Here is a 15580-nt window from a genome sequence, read left to right on the forward strand (position 1 = left end):
ATTTTTTATAAGAAAGATAGAATTAATGCATAACCCTTAAGGTTTCATGCTTATATTAAGATTTTGAGTTGGGAATAATTATTCTGTATTTTTCCCAGATTAATGAAAATGTAAAAATTATAATTAAAAATATATTTAAAATAGATTAAAGTGTTCAAATATTGAAACATCAAGAACTTTTACTCAATTATTTTTAAGAGTTCAAAGATAGAAAAATAAGTATATCAGTGGAATCCTTTTTTTCCCCAGGAACCATCATTTGTTTATATTTTATAATCAATTAATATGGAGTTTAAGATTAGGACAGGGTTATATTAGCCCAGGTAAGAAGAACAAAGACCCCATCCCTCTCCCCCAAAAGGTCATTGAAGTAGTCCTTGATCTACTGAAATTCTAAAAGAGATGAGCAACAGGGACTTACTGTGCATTTTAATAGGCCATTTGCTTCCTAAGATGGTCTATATTGGCCTTTTATTACCTTTTTTTTTTTTTTTTTGTCTCCGCTCCTCCCCCAAGTCATTTGAAATGAACACATTATCAAAAAACAAATTTACTTTTCCGGGTCTGAGGCTTTTCTTTCTTCTTCCTTTTTTTTTTTTTTCTTTTATCTCAAGGTCTCAAGGATTTAATGCTTTTAAAAGTTGAAAATGTCAACTCCAACCAGGGCTGAGGATTCTTTTTGTGTAAGTAGCCAGGTACTAGTGCAGGAGTCAGCATTATCAAAGAAATAGCCCTTCTACCTTTTTAGTTTTTATGATTTTGTTTTTCTTACTAATGATGGCAAATTTGAATAAAATACATCATTTGCATAGGAAGTTATGTAATAATACCATATAGAGTATAATGATTTCCTAAAACCTTGTATTTAAAGTAACCTGAATTACAATGAGAGATAAACAGAATATTTACCCATCCCTTATGAGCTGCTGCTGATATGTAAATTTATTCTTCTACTTTGCACAAATATACTTTTGAGCTACTGCTTAAACACTTTGAGGTCCTTAGTCAAACAGTTTTAATGATGCCTCCAGTATTATGAAAGTGTGACATTTGATGAATGTCTCATATAGTTTTGATATCTGGGTACATGTCAACAAAAAAATTGAGCATTAGTTTGTCATGCAACACCTAGATAATTTATAATTTTACTGTTTATATCCATCTTGACATTTTTTATCTGCCAAAGGCAGGTTTCATTTGGAATCTTAATCTGAGATTTATTTGGTGGATCTGGAAATCATAGCCAGGGTTCCCACAGGAAATGGTCCATCTACCAACAGATTAAATGGCAGTCCTGCAGTTGTTAGGGGAGCTGCGCATTTAACACACATGCATACTCATTCAGTCAGCACTGTGGAGAAAAATTAAAGTAGTGGCCCAGGTTTAGGAACAATGTAGCTAAAAAGTCCCATATTTGCTGAATGACAAAGGGTTATATAGCAGCATTTCATTTTATTATTCGTGCTTGAATTTCTTGTTTGCTTTGTTGAGTCTGCTGACGAATACTAATAAACGCCTGCAACAATCCAGACGAGAGATGCCTGGCAACAAAGCTACGCGGTGGACCTCCCTGATCTTCTCCAGTTCACAACCTGACCTTTTGAAAAATTGCCTGGGCTAAGCTGCAGAATTTGGGTGTAATGGTTATTGTTAACTCCAGCTTTAGGATTTATTAATTTGTGTGATCAAGACTTACCTATACTTCAAAGTTTCAAAAGACCAAACACAATCATCCATCCATTAGAACTAACATTTTATGTCAGTGAGTCTCGATTGGTATCTGAGTGGTGCTTCTTCTGTTTTATTTTCTTATTCTAAAGATATTCCTGAATAAAATGAAAGAGACATAGGAAGAAAATCTGTTTTTCTCCTTATACTTACTAGAGTTTTTGTCTCTAATAAATGGTATCAGAATTTGAATTTAGAATAGCTGTGCATTTAACTTAAGCTTAAAATTTACTGAGCTCATTCATGTTTTAATTACATTTTATGAATTATTCTTAGAAAAATTGGGAAAGTCTGAAAAATATTTGAAATATATTATAAATTCTATATAGCTCATGACAAGGAAAATAAAAGAATAAAATTTACTCTTACATTAATTAATCAAATTTGGGATAGTTTTAATAGTTATTTCAGCTTGAAAATTATTTTTAGTATTTTAAATAGGGTGATATGAGTTTTACAAAGCTTTTATTTCTGATGTAATTATTTTATGCTTTCGGAGATTGATTATGTTATTTTACTGTTCATTCTCTACATCAGATAAAAGACATTAAAACTGAAAATCTTAAATTTTAGGATAGAATTTTATGAATATTTATATATTTTAAATAGTTCTTGCATATAAATTTGAACTTTTCCCTATAGACTAAATATTGGTGTGTTCATGACTATTTCAGTTTGATAATACAAAAAGTTTATAAAATCTAGTGTAGGATTAACATCTTAAGTTACTCTTATATAGTAAAGTAAAAATTCCAGTAAAGTAATTTCTGTGAATAGCCAGGGGGTGATTTGAATCCAAATCATTGGATTGTCATAATCAGAGATAAATAACCTCAGCACTTCTTTTTGATGTGTTTACTTATCCAGATATATCCCTGCACAGGAGCTCAAAGGGTGCATTTGTTCTGATACTAATTCTAGTATCCCAGTGAATACTATTGACGGTTTTGTAGGTTTGGGGTGGGGGACTTACAAGCCTTCTAAAAGCTTTCAGAATCATATAGCTATATCTAGACTCTAAGGGGAGTTGTGCTGTAAATGGACTATAAATAGAATGTAAGATATCTCAAAATGATTTTATATTGCACATTGAATCAGTGTTTGTATGTTACTATAACTTGTTTCTTATTTCTTGTTTATGTGATTACTGAGCATTTAAATGCTATGAATGTCTTTGGATAGTCCTGGTCTCAAAAAAACTTGTCACTGAGACTCTACTCATTCTGCTACCAATCTTTTGTGTATCTCTTTACAATTATTCCTCTGTTGTCAGTCTCCCTTAATCTTTGCAATTTCTCCTGAGAACAGACACAGTTTTTTATTTACCTTTAAATTCTGTTTAACATCTGGCACCATCTCAGTGCTTAGTAGGTTTTATTCAGTACTTCTTTCTTTTCTCTTTTCTGGTTTCCTTTTTGTTTTCTGTGAGCCTCACTATGTAGCCCAGGCTAACCTCAAATTCATACCACTCTTTCCCTTTTTTCTTGGGTGGGATGTTTGGAGAGTTTTTCTAGGGAAACATTCTGTGACTGATTTACATCCATAGCCCTTGTCTTGAACTTGTAGTCTAGGCTGGCCTCCAGTTTACAGTCATTCTGCTACAGAATCTTGAGTGTCGTGATTACCAGTGCATGTTAGCTACCACATTTACATACACATTTTTTTACGCCTTATTTGGTGTCTATATATCTTTGAGATGGTTTTAGAAGTCATTATTTTCTTTCACTGATTCATTTCAGTAATATAAAAATCTAATATGATCACTGTTTTTTACTATGTATTTTAAGGAATAGAGTTTATACTCAATACTTGGAGATGGACACAGATGAGACCATAAAAATTAGAGAACACATCTATGTAATTCTTTTTCTATGATGTATTTAACCACAACAGGCTTATTATTAACTTGGTGATGAAATTGAAATATAGACAAAAAGATTACTGTATAATTTCATTTTTTTTTTAATATGGGAACAACCTAAAGGTTTTTTGAAAGCTTGCATGAAGGGCATTAAGTGCAAAGAAACTGCTGAAAATAATAATTTTTTTATGTGATGGCTTTTGAAGCCCCAAATCAGTATTAGCAGACAGTGCCCACATAATAAAGTGAGTGTGAGCATACGGTGCCCATGTATAAAGTCATTGTGAGCATACGGTGCCCATGTATGAAGTCTGTGTGAGCATACCGTACCCACATGTGAAATCAGTGTGAGCATACAGTACCCATGTATAAAGTCATTGTGAGCATACGGTGCCCACATAAGAAATCAGTGCGAGCATACTGTACCCACATACAAAGTTTGCAATTTAAATATGGTTCTAAGAGTTGCCTAAAATCCTGTGAGTCTCTGAGTGATAGGAATCTGTATTCTACTTGTAGTGATCCTAATTGTAATTAATGTCATGGTACAATATAGTGAATGCTGAAATTGTTTATTTTATTTAAATTTACTATATGGCTGTCACTACATTGAATTTGCAGAAATCTATAAACAATGTCCTTCATATAGAATTGCTGTTTCTTTCAGGGACTTTGTTTATAAATGTGTTTCTAAATTTTAAAAATGTATTGCTTTTTAAATTTTATCTGAAGAAGTGCTGAACTATTGCATATCATTTAAAAATTAATCTTAAGTAGTTTCTCTCTGTATGCATCTTATTGAATTAGATATTTTATTTCCTAATTATTTATCTTATATGTATTCTATTAAGGGAGTACTATATGTATTAATATATCTGATTTTTTCACATAGTTGGTAACATTTTTTGGAGAGAATAAATATATATGTAAAAATATCTTTTATTAGAATAACCCTACTGATTTTAGCTATATAACTATATTCTGGTCACAAAACAAGCTGGGACATTTTTAATATAAAAGTTGGATAATATTAGAACAAAAATCTTATTTTTGCTTTCATTCTTAATATTTAAGAAAAATTTAATATAAAATTTGAATTTAAAGTATGAATTTGACATCAAGAATATGACACTCATTTCACAGAAAGACAAGGGAAGGTTTGGAAATGAAAATACAGAAGGCAACTGTTAACAGCAGATTTAAAGGTAATAACTAACACTTATTGAGTATGTGTTCTATGATAATACCTTTCCAAGAAACTTTTATAACTTAAATAATTTACTAATCTTAAGTACCCTTTGAAGGGGATATTATTTTATACTTTACTGGTAGGGAAATTAATCAAGGTTAAATAATTGCTAATAGCCAGGTATGGTGCTGCATACCTGTAATCCTTGCACTAGGAAAGCCAGGCAGTAGGATCATGAATTCAAGGTCAACCGGGGCATACTTCATTTGTTCATTCATTCATATTTGTGTGTGTGTGTACATATATGTGGATGTGCTCACTTGTAAGTGTGCATGTGGATGCTAGAGATTGATGGTGGTATGTTTTTCTCTTCATCTCTATCTTATTTTTTAAAATAGGGACTCTCACCAAACCTAAAGCTTACTGTTTTGGCCTGGCTGGCTGATCACTGAGTTCTCAGGATCCTCCTGTCTCTACCTGGCTGGTACTGGGGATACAATCATGTATCATGCCCAGCTTTTACATGAGTTCCAGGGATTTGAACACAGGTTCTCATGCTTTCACAACAAACACTTTATTGACTTCCCAGCCCCTAGCCTAGCTTATACAGTGATGACAAATAAGCTACTAAACAACAGTATTTGTTACAGATCATACAGTAGGCCATGCATGGTGTTAGAATTCAAAATGTGCAATCTGTTTTCAGAGTCATTGTCCCAATTAAGTTTCTGCTTGGAAAGTCACAATCCATCAGTGGGTGCTAGTTATACTCCTTAATATGTAAGCTATTGTCTTGAACACCTCATACTAAGTAGAATTGCTGTGGTATTTCTGATGTGCTTTTCTCTTTTTCTCTTGTGTGTATCAGGGGAACACATATTGTAAGCATCTATGTGGGATACTATTCCTCCACTCCTGAAGAAAAGGAGACAGAGAGGTGGAAATACATACTAACTGAAATAAGTAATATTTGTACAGATAGTCAGACATATGCATACACATACATGCATACTTTTAAATTACTTAAAAGTGGCAGATGTCATTAGGAACCCCGAGTTGATACTATTCTTCTGGTATTTTGAAACTAATGCTCATTTTTAAAAACTGTTTAAAATGTGGAACCCTGTGGTAAGTCTTTCATTACATCTAGTTTATAATCTAATAGCAAAACAACTGGAGATAGTATAGGAATGAAAGGCAATAAACGACAGGGTTTATTTTTATATTTATAGAATCAGTTGCTAAATATAATTATTTCTACCTCCTCATTTCCTCGCAAAAGAGAATTTAAAGAAGTGTTAATAAGTGGCTAGCCAGTGTCAGAAGCAGAGTTACCACATGCCTGTTGCAGTTAATCTTAGGTACGAAGTCTCCTAAGCTGTACTTTATATAGAGTGAGTGGGTGATATTTAGGAATGTATATGTATATACATATACATACAATAACAATTAATGAAAAAAGAGACCATGAATTTGAAAGAGAGCAAGGAGGAGTATATGAGAGGGTTTGGAGGGAGGAAAGGAAAGTGAGAAATGATGTGATTAGAATCTCAAAAACAAGAGGGGAAATTTAAAAACGAGACAGTGGTTCATTTATTCTAATGTATTTGCCAATATCCCTTTTATCTGCTTGTCTTCTTCTATTCTGGAGCTCTCAGGTGATTAGGTCATTGCTATTCTTAGTAACCTGGTAGGATCCCTAGGGATGGTTCTAGTTCAACCACTCTGAGGAGACAGCTCTGTAAACAATATTGACCCCCCAGGGGTCCATCAAATCCATTTACACAGATACCAGTTGTCACAAACTATTTACAAAGCCAGACAGAACAGACTTTCTCAGCTTCTCTGAATTCCTATTTGATTCTAGCCACCTCATCACTTCTGTGCGATAGTCATGATACAATTCTTAGTTGGGCTGTGAGTTCTCATTTCTTGGGTAACATCAGATATACATTTCTGTGTAACTGGAAAAATGAACTCAAAAAGGATCTCAGAGCTTCCTCTTCTAGATAAGGAAATGGTATCATAATTTGGTTTGTTTTCTAGAGTGAAGAATCGAGTGTTCAAACACATTGGCACTGAGCCTGTTCACAATACTGATATGCCCATAAGTAAAATAAGAATTCTTTCAATCATGAAAATCATCTGTTGAAGTGGTACCTAAGTCCACTAGAGAGAGATGAGGTCTTCAACGCTTGTGTTGTAACTAGCCTTCCAATAGGTATTGATTTCAAAAGGTCAGCATCAATTCCACTCGTGTTGTCCAGATGCATAACTTCCTTTGGCAATAGCAGTGCATGGTATTTCAGAGGAACACCTTGTAGTAGCTATCCAGAATATTTCAAGTAGTTGCAGGAGAAGTTAGCACAACAGTGATAACATTAGCTAGTAATAACAAAATTTCAAAGATACATTTGAAATGGTAGGTATCTATGTCCATGTAAAACTATGGTCACAGAAGAGCAAATGAAGGCATGATAATAGTTATAAGGATTTTCCTGTTGCTTAAAGTTGAATAAAGAAACCAAGACTTCATAGACATGCATTAGGAAAAGAGATTATTATCTAATCCCATATGGAGAGATGAATTTAAATAATATGAGATCAGTTAGCCATAATGACAGAACAGTTAACAATGGCATTGATTAAACACTAATATGGATTACTAAAGAGAGCTCCTATTTTAAACATGGGACAGAGGGAGAGAAAGAATTTTGATAGAAGGGTTTCATTTTCAAATTTTGTCTGCTCAGAGATAAGACTTGGTTTAGAGTGGACATCTGTCTTTTGTTGAATATTTATCTTTCGAAATGACTGGCTTCTGTTCAGAACCATCCTACAACTTCCCTTTTGTATCACTTTATTGGCTTTTGTGTTCATGTTTCTACACAATTCTCTTAGAATTGATTGGTAGTACAAGTTCAGCTTAAGCTTTTAGTAGCTTCATCCCACTATTGTCTTACAACCCCGTTCCCCTGGGATGGAGAGTCTGGGGAAATAATGACCGAATTTAGACTTACTGTGTGCTAGTCTGTTCTCATAGTTGGAGAGGGCACTAAGTCAGAAATTGTACTTATTGTAGGATTTGGATAAGATAAATAAAATTTGGCAAAATGCAATGTGTTAAATTAATACCTTAATTGTACCCAAAAGCCAAAGTACATACTGCAGTGTACTCTCAAATGTTTCAGGAAAAAAAAAAAAACCATGTATGGGCATATAGTCAGATCCGTAGTAGGGAGAGGGAGAGAGAGAGAGAGAGAGAGAGAGAGAGAGAGAGAGAGAGAGAGAGAGAGAGAGAGAGAGAGAGAGAAGAGAGAGAGAGGAGAGAGGAGAGAGGAGAGAGAGAGGAGAGAGAGGAGGGGAGGAGGGGAGGAGGAGAAGGGGAGAGGAGAGAGGAGAGAGAAGAGAGAAGAGAGAAATGTAGGCAAAGTTAACAGGACTATTTTCTGTGTTTGTTATCTCTCTCTCTGTCTCTGTCTCCCTCCCTCCCTCCCTCCCTCCCTCCCTCCCTCCCTCCCTCCTTTCTCTCTCTGGTTGGGAGGTCTTGATGGTCAGAGATTGCTGTCTACATGGCCTGGCAGCCCTCTCCAAAGCTTGGCAACATCAGGACTGTCCTTTTCGGGAGAATGTCTCGAGGCCCATAGGACTGACCTTATCTGAAAGCTGTCTCTAAGCCTGGATGCCTGATTTATCTCTAGTGTGACCCTGGGCACAGTTTCCTGCTAGAAGTTTCCCCCTGCTGCACATAATGGTAACCAAGACTTGTACTAGGAGCTTTGCTGTGGGACCCTACTGCCACGAACCTACTCTTATGATAGGAGAGTGCCACTTAATGCAAATTAGGGTTTGTCCCCAGGCTTCCCAGTCCTATATATTTCCTATACTGTGGAATGAAGTTGACTTAATTCATTGAAGTCATCTCCTGAGGGCTATTTTGCCGCCTGAAGCCTGTTCTCACTTCAGCTCGCTCCCTCCTCATGGACCGTCAGCTGATGATCCTGAGGAAGAAGCAGAACCACATCCTATATAGAGAGATCTATCTGTCTATGTAGATACCTGTCTATAGATATATCTACATAGATAGATATAGAAATAGATATATGAATATATAGAAAAAAATATAATATAGTCACATCATTTCCCTTTTCCCTTCTTCCAAACCCTTCCATGTACCCCCTTGTACTCTTGTTGTTATATATGTGATATATATGTGTGTGTGTGTGTGTGTGTGTGTATGTATGTATGTATGTATGTATGTGTATTCCTAAATACATAAATGCAAACTACTCAGTGTGTATAACATTACATGTATGTATAAGTGTACAGTGCAGACCATTTGGTTACTAATTGTTATGATCATCATCAGGGAAGACTGTTTCTCCTGTTCTCTGTATTCATTAGTTGCCTGTAGTTCTTTGTGTAGGATGGAGGCCTCATAGGTTGCCCCATCTGCTTTTGCTGGCCTATTGTTATCTTTGTTCAGCTCATTATTAGGCATTCTTATTGGGGGTGATGGGAGACTTGATTGGTGTGGCTTCTGACATTTCTAGGAGCTGCAGTTTCACAGTGAACTCCCTGTTCCTCTGGCTCTTAAAATATTTTTGCCCCTTCTTCCACAATGATGCCTGAAGAGTAATTTTCTTAAGATGTTATTATTCTTATCATCTGTCAACTTTTTGATCACCAAACTAACCATTTATCAGTTCATTTATTTGCTTGTTGTGGAATATTATTTTTTCTTTAATATAATAGTTTTATTTATGCTTTGAATATTTCATACATATGTATGATATATTTTGATCATATTCACCATCACAAGCATTTTTTATTTTTATCGATGGTTGAGTTCTTAAAAGCCTGGGAATAATTTGATATTTCAACAATTTTTTTTTTTTTATCAATTAAGCATTTATGTAGCTTAGGAGCCCGGTGCCTATGGTGGAATATTATTTTAATGTGTGTTGCTTTTGCTTATGTTGCATTTGTTTAACTCTATGAAACTGTGTTACTGTGCATGTGTAAAACATCTGGTGATCTAATAAAGAGCTGGTCAATAGCAAGGCAAGAGAAGGGATAGGCGGGGCCGGCAGGCAGAGAAGGAGAAATCTGAGGAAAGAAAAAGAAAATGGAGAAGAGGAAGAAGTAGCCAGAGAAAGAGGAGGACTCCAGGGGCCAGCCCCCCAGCTACACAGCAAGCCACGGAGTAAGAGTAAGATTTACAGAAGTTAGAGAACGGGAGAAGTCTAGAGGAAAAAGGTAGTCGGGATAATTTAAAGTTAAGAAACTAAGCCAAGCTAAGGCCAGGCATTCATAAGTAATAATAAGACTGTGTGTATCAGAGTTATTTGGGAGCTGGGTGGCACGGGCGCCCCAAAGAGCAAAACCAAATAACAACATTTGCACAATCCTACTTTTTCATTTTTGGAGCAAGTGCCTTTGTAAAGTCTTCCTAGAGAATAAGGCTTGAGTGTGCATAGATCTTCCATCTAATCGGTTGTATAGCCCAAGCCTGGTCCTTGTTACATTCAGATGTTCAAATCATTACATCGTTTTCTCATCATAATTGTACTAGAGTCCTTCACAGAGTGTCTGTTCTTCTCTTCTGTTTGTTCCCCCAGTGCACGGCCATAGGGTACATTGCACGATGTGGTTTCCACAAATGAGGGTCAAAATATAGAATAAGGAGTAGAATTTTAAAAAATCAAATTTTCCATAGAGTGGTCGAATACTTATATAGAATAATGTAGTAAAGAAGAACATTCGAAAGCTTTTCCAGTTTTTAGCATTCATTTGATGAAATAGTGTTTGCCAAACTGATTTTTTTAAAAAAATAAAATAAAATAAAATGCAGGCAGGCAGGTGGGAAGATTTATAAATCAGCCTTGTTTACTCTGAAGTAAAATTAAATTCTCAATAAAAGAGTATAGATAGTTTGATTTGCAGAGCAGACTCTAAATGTCAGATGAACAGTTCAAATTAGGAATCTAAAAGGTTTTATGACTGAACAAAATTAGAAATAGAGCTAACCCATGCAGTATGGGTTCCATATATATATATATATATATATATATATATATATATATTAAATGTTTTAAATATTAACTTTTGAGGGTGTTTTTTGGAGAGAGGGGGATAATGTTAGTACAGGGTCTTACTCTGGAGCCCAGGCTGAAATTCACTCTCTAGCAAACCTCCTGCTATAGCCTCTAAACTATTAACATTTTTTTTTTGTTTGTTTTTTGTTTTTTGTTTTTCGAGACAGGGTTTCTCCGTGTAGCTTTGTGCCTTTCCTGGAACTCACTTGGTAGCCCAGGCCGGCCTCGAACTCACAGAGATCCGCCTGGCTCTGCCTCCCGAGTGCTGGGATTAAAGGCGTGCGCCACCACCGCCCGGCTAAACTATTAACATTTTAAAACATTTTAAAATTAAAGAAGTCTCAGAACTAGGGCTGGATGGCTGCTCTTCCAGAGTACCAGGGTTCGATTCCCAGCACCCATATCGTGACTCACAACTGCACCTTCTGTTTCTGTGGGATCCGACACCCTCTTCTGATATTCATGGGCACTATGCACACAGTGATGCACATACATCCACACAGGCAAAACACTTACATAAAATTAAATAAAAAATGTTAAAATAATTACAAAGAATATGTCAGAAGGGTATGCATTTATTTTACAATTGCTCTAAATATCAGAACTACTAAAATCTAGGAGGAAACCAAATGCCTTTTTATTTGTAAGCTTCTCTATCTCCTCTAGAAGTTTGGAATGGAGGATTGTCACAGTGAAATACTGGTTGGTCATTCATGTTATAATGCACAATCTACTACTAATAGAATGTCTCCTTAGTGCCCCTAAAATTCTCTTATTTAGAGTTTGAGGATTCCATTCTAATCCAGGTATTCTAGGAAAACAGAATGGTCAATGAGCATGTAAAGCAAACCATGAGAGAGTGTTCAGATCTCAAAAATCAACCACTAATCTTTAAATATAAGATTTCAGAATAATATTATGTTGAAATGTCATGGTTATTTCATAGCATGCAGTTATGATACAGCATTTCTCTCTTCTAATTCATTTCTTCAACAAAGATAAATCAAAATAATTTACCAAGAGCAAGTGATTTGTGATGTAGCTTCCATTTACCAGTATGAATAGTATCTGGACTTCAAGTTTTTATTATCTACAGTTAATACAACCAAAAAATCAAATGAAGTTTTAGGAGAGTTACTTTCTTTTTTTGTATAATATTTTCTTTGTATTTTAATATTACTTTTGTGCCTCTAGAGGATTTTATGTTAGCAGATTTCCTTGTACATCTTTAAGACTACTTTTTGAGGCTGAAGAATTATTTCTTCTGGAGTTAATGAAGTACTTGTTACAATCAACAGTTGTGCCTTTCAATCTTATATAATAACAGAGTTGATTTTGTATATATTATTTCCTCCAAAACTTTACTATGCCATTAAATATAGTTTATCTCTTTAAAATAAATATTGCTTAGTGCATGGGACTTAAATAATTTTTGAGATATAATTAAGCATACAAAGTATATTTTCTAATATATCATATGTATTTGATGACATTAATGTTAAAATTATTCTTACATCCATTTTAATAGTATGATGTTACTGAAATAAACCACATTTATTGGTATGTCAGGTACTTATTTAAGTCAGTGATATTTTATTTACATTTTATAGACAAGAAAATATTGTGTTAAATAACTTGTACAGCATTATACACTTATTAAGGCTGTAGTTTTTCCCCAGGCATTCTGAACCATAGTTCTATTGTACAGTATTGATTCATTATAGCCATATCCTTATTCCTTGCTATTTTGAGAATAGTGTGTTTAAACCAATGGTCCTTGCAGCAACTGTAATCATTTAGGCAATGTAAAAAAAAAAAAATAGGAGCTGATCCTTCTCCCAGAGGCTTTGATTCAGTTAGCACAGGTATGGCTTGCTCTGCCAAGGTCACAGTGTGTAGCCTCATTTGTAAGCTATTACTTTAAGTAGCTTCTGTTGAGGGAAGTGAAAATATGGATGGCAAATGCTGGCCTGCACATCCTTAATCGACTACAGTAGAGGACGACTAGTACCTGTGTTAAAAGCTGTGAGGTGTTTTCCTAAGAATGTTCGTTTGATTCAACAATTTTCCTATGTGGCTCTGTCCTTTTATATCATGTATTTTTGTTTTAGTGCAGATACAACCATTTGTCTTGCACAAGAGGCTTCAGTGGGAATTGAGAGTGCATCAGTAGAGCAGCTGACTATGAATTCTGAGCAAACCATGCATGAATTAGGCAATGAAGTAACATCTGAGGACCTGGAACTACCAGAGAGAATCTCCAGCAACTTACAGGCCATCGGTCCATATCCAGATGAAGGGCCGTCTACAAAGTGCAGGTGAGTGTTGGTTTCAGTGTTTAATCTAAAGGTAAGAATTGGAACAGCATTTCTTCTTTAATACATTGTCCCTCTTTTTCATTTTGGTGTCAGATAAATTTAATGTGTCAGTGACTTAAAAACAATTTCAGGACCCTGCAAAGGCTTTCTATTACTTCCATAATGTTGATATAATATGTCTAGATAGCTGAGAGCAACAACACAAGATGAGTTTAAAGAAAGCAGTGAAGTTTGATTCCTCCTCAATATTATTTTCTGTGACTCTTCATTATGGGTATGAGATACTATTTACCAAAGCTTAAACCTGCTCAAAGTTTTTTTTTTTTTTTTTTTTTTACATAGCTCTCTGTTCTTTGTTTGGGATGATGCGAATACTTTTTTTTTTTTTTCGAGACAGGGTTTCTCTGTGTAACTTTGCACCTTTCCTGGAACTCACTTGGTAGCCCAGGCTGGCCTCGAACTCACAGAGATCCACCTGGCTCTGCCTCCCAAGTGCTGGGATTAAAGGCATGTGCCACTACCACCCAGCTAGATGTGAATACTTTTAGGGCGACCCTGTACTCTATCTACCTTTTGTCTTTCTTATTAATTTACATTCTGTAGCATTAAGTCATCCAGTGTGGGGAAACCTGTGTTTATTATCAATGGTATTATGCTACTTTGATAATTAATCATATGCAGCAAAGATAACATTAGACTTGAAAATGACAGCATAATTCTCTTTTCATATTTTCTAGAGCACTGTTTTTTAAAAGTTTTTTTGTGGAGTTGTTTTTCTGTTCAAAATTACTCAGTAAGATATATTCATTGATACCAATACACAGTAAAATCAGTAACTGTATTAGAGGTCTTCTGCTGTGGAATAATGCTTTTGTACACTGGTTTAATAAAACACTGATTGACCAGTAGCCAGATAAACAGGCAAGGAGAATTCTGGGAAGAGGAAGGCTGAGTCAGGAGACACCAGCCTGCCGTCCAGGGAGCAACATGTAATGACACACAGGTAAAGCCATATAACACGTGGCGACATATAGATTAACAGAAATGGGTTGAGTTTAAGTGTAAGAGTTAGTCAATAATATAAGCCTGAGCTAATGGCTGAGCAGTTTTAATTAATATATGTGTTTACTTGGGTCTGAGTGGCTGTGGACCAGACGGGACACAGAAAAACTTCTAGCTACATTCTCCCTTAGTGGCAGATTCTTACTTAAATACAATTTGGGGTATATTTTATGGTATAGAGGCAAGGATGATGGAAGCATGAATAAACATTGTTATAATCATGTAAGAAAGATAAATGGTAGAGCTTATGTTCCTGCTGAGAGTAGTATAATTCAATATGAGAGCATTCAACATGAGAGCATGGTAATAGCCCTGTAATCATTGAGCATCCCAGGACTCAGGGTCAAAGACTGGCATAAGTAACACTACACCCACCGGTGATGACATATTTAACACCATAACACCAGAAAACAATCTATCTTGTTCTCATCTCTTCTTTATACTACCTGCTTACAGGTTGACATCACTATCTTATGGAATATGTTTGCCAGTAAGTCTTTGCGGCATAGATATTAATTTAAATGTCTTCCATTTAATAATTAAAATATGAATATGATACTGTTTTAATAAAATTGGGAAAATGATTGTATCCATTTTCAGGGAAGCAAAAAATATAAGTTGGTTCTAACCAGAACTACAAATGAAAACCTGTACACTTTTGTCAAGTATACTTAACCAGAGTCTCTTTGGGATCACTATGTGCTTTCCACAAACTTTATTTTTCCTACTGATAAATTGGTATATCTGGAAGTTGATATATTTATTGTTTTATAGCAATCATACTTTAGCTACATAAAAAGTTTAAACTGAAATATTTTTACATATTTATTGTGAATAAGAAATTTACGTCATTTGTGAAATCCTATATATAAATTATTTAATAATTTTCTTTATTGTAGTGTACTGGATTGTGGAAAGAATGATATGAATTATGAATCTGTGATTTTTCATCAAGTTATCTCAGACTTAAATAAAGAGACATCAGTAGCATATCTCCAAAGAGAACTGGAAATTCTCAGAACAAGCAATAAAAAGGTATAGAAATATAAAAAGTCTAATTGCTGTAAACAGTGTCTTAACTGTTGACTCTTTTGTTTTTCTCTGTTGTCCATTTATTTTCTGTTTTAATGCCTCACCAGTAGGCCTGTGTTGTCTTGCCATCCAGGTATGTGGTTCAGTTAAGTGATTGGCTATGAAAATAAGCTCTTTTGCTTTCTATAATATCACTCATTTTCCATACAGCTCTGGTAATTTATGTTGCTATAAAGCAAATATTCAAATTTCACTATAATAAAACCTGGCTTGAACGTTATGGAATGTGGGT

The 15580-nt window shown here is 34.9% G+C and overlaps 1 protein-coding gene across 15 annotated transcripts in view; it reads left to right on the forward strand.

The window, feature by feature from the left end:
* Mipol1 (mirror-image polydactyly 1) overlaps positions 1-15580 on the forward strand; it is a 289666-nt gene that overhangs the window by 62868 nt on the left and 211218 nt on the right. For 5 of the 15 annotated variants that reach the window (XM_059280057.1, XM_059280052.1, XM_059280054.1 and 2 more), the window contains 3 exons: positions 4733-4794; positions 12993-13194; positions 15156-15291. In XM_059280057.1, the coding sequence (XP_059136040.1) occupies positions 4755-4794; positions 12993-13194; positions 15156-15291 (378 nt within the window). In that variant the 5' untranslated portion in view covers positions 4733-4754. Of the gene's footprint in view, positions 1-4732; positions 4795-12987; positions 13195-15155; positions 15292-15580 lie in introns of all 15 variants that reach the window. The other 10 variants (XM_059280062.1, XM_059280063.1, XM_059280058.1 and 7 more) reach the window with 3 other exon arrangements.

The sequence above is a fragment of the Peromyscus eremicus genome, chromosome 14 (assembly GCF_949786415.1).
Source record: "Peromyscus eremicus chromosome 14, PerEre_H2_v1, whole genome shotgun sequence".
In the NCBI taxonomy this organism is placed as follows: Eukaryota; Metazoa; Chordata; class Mammalia; order Rodentia; family Cricetidae; genus Peromyscus; species Peromyscus eremicus.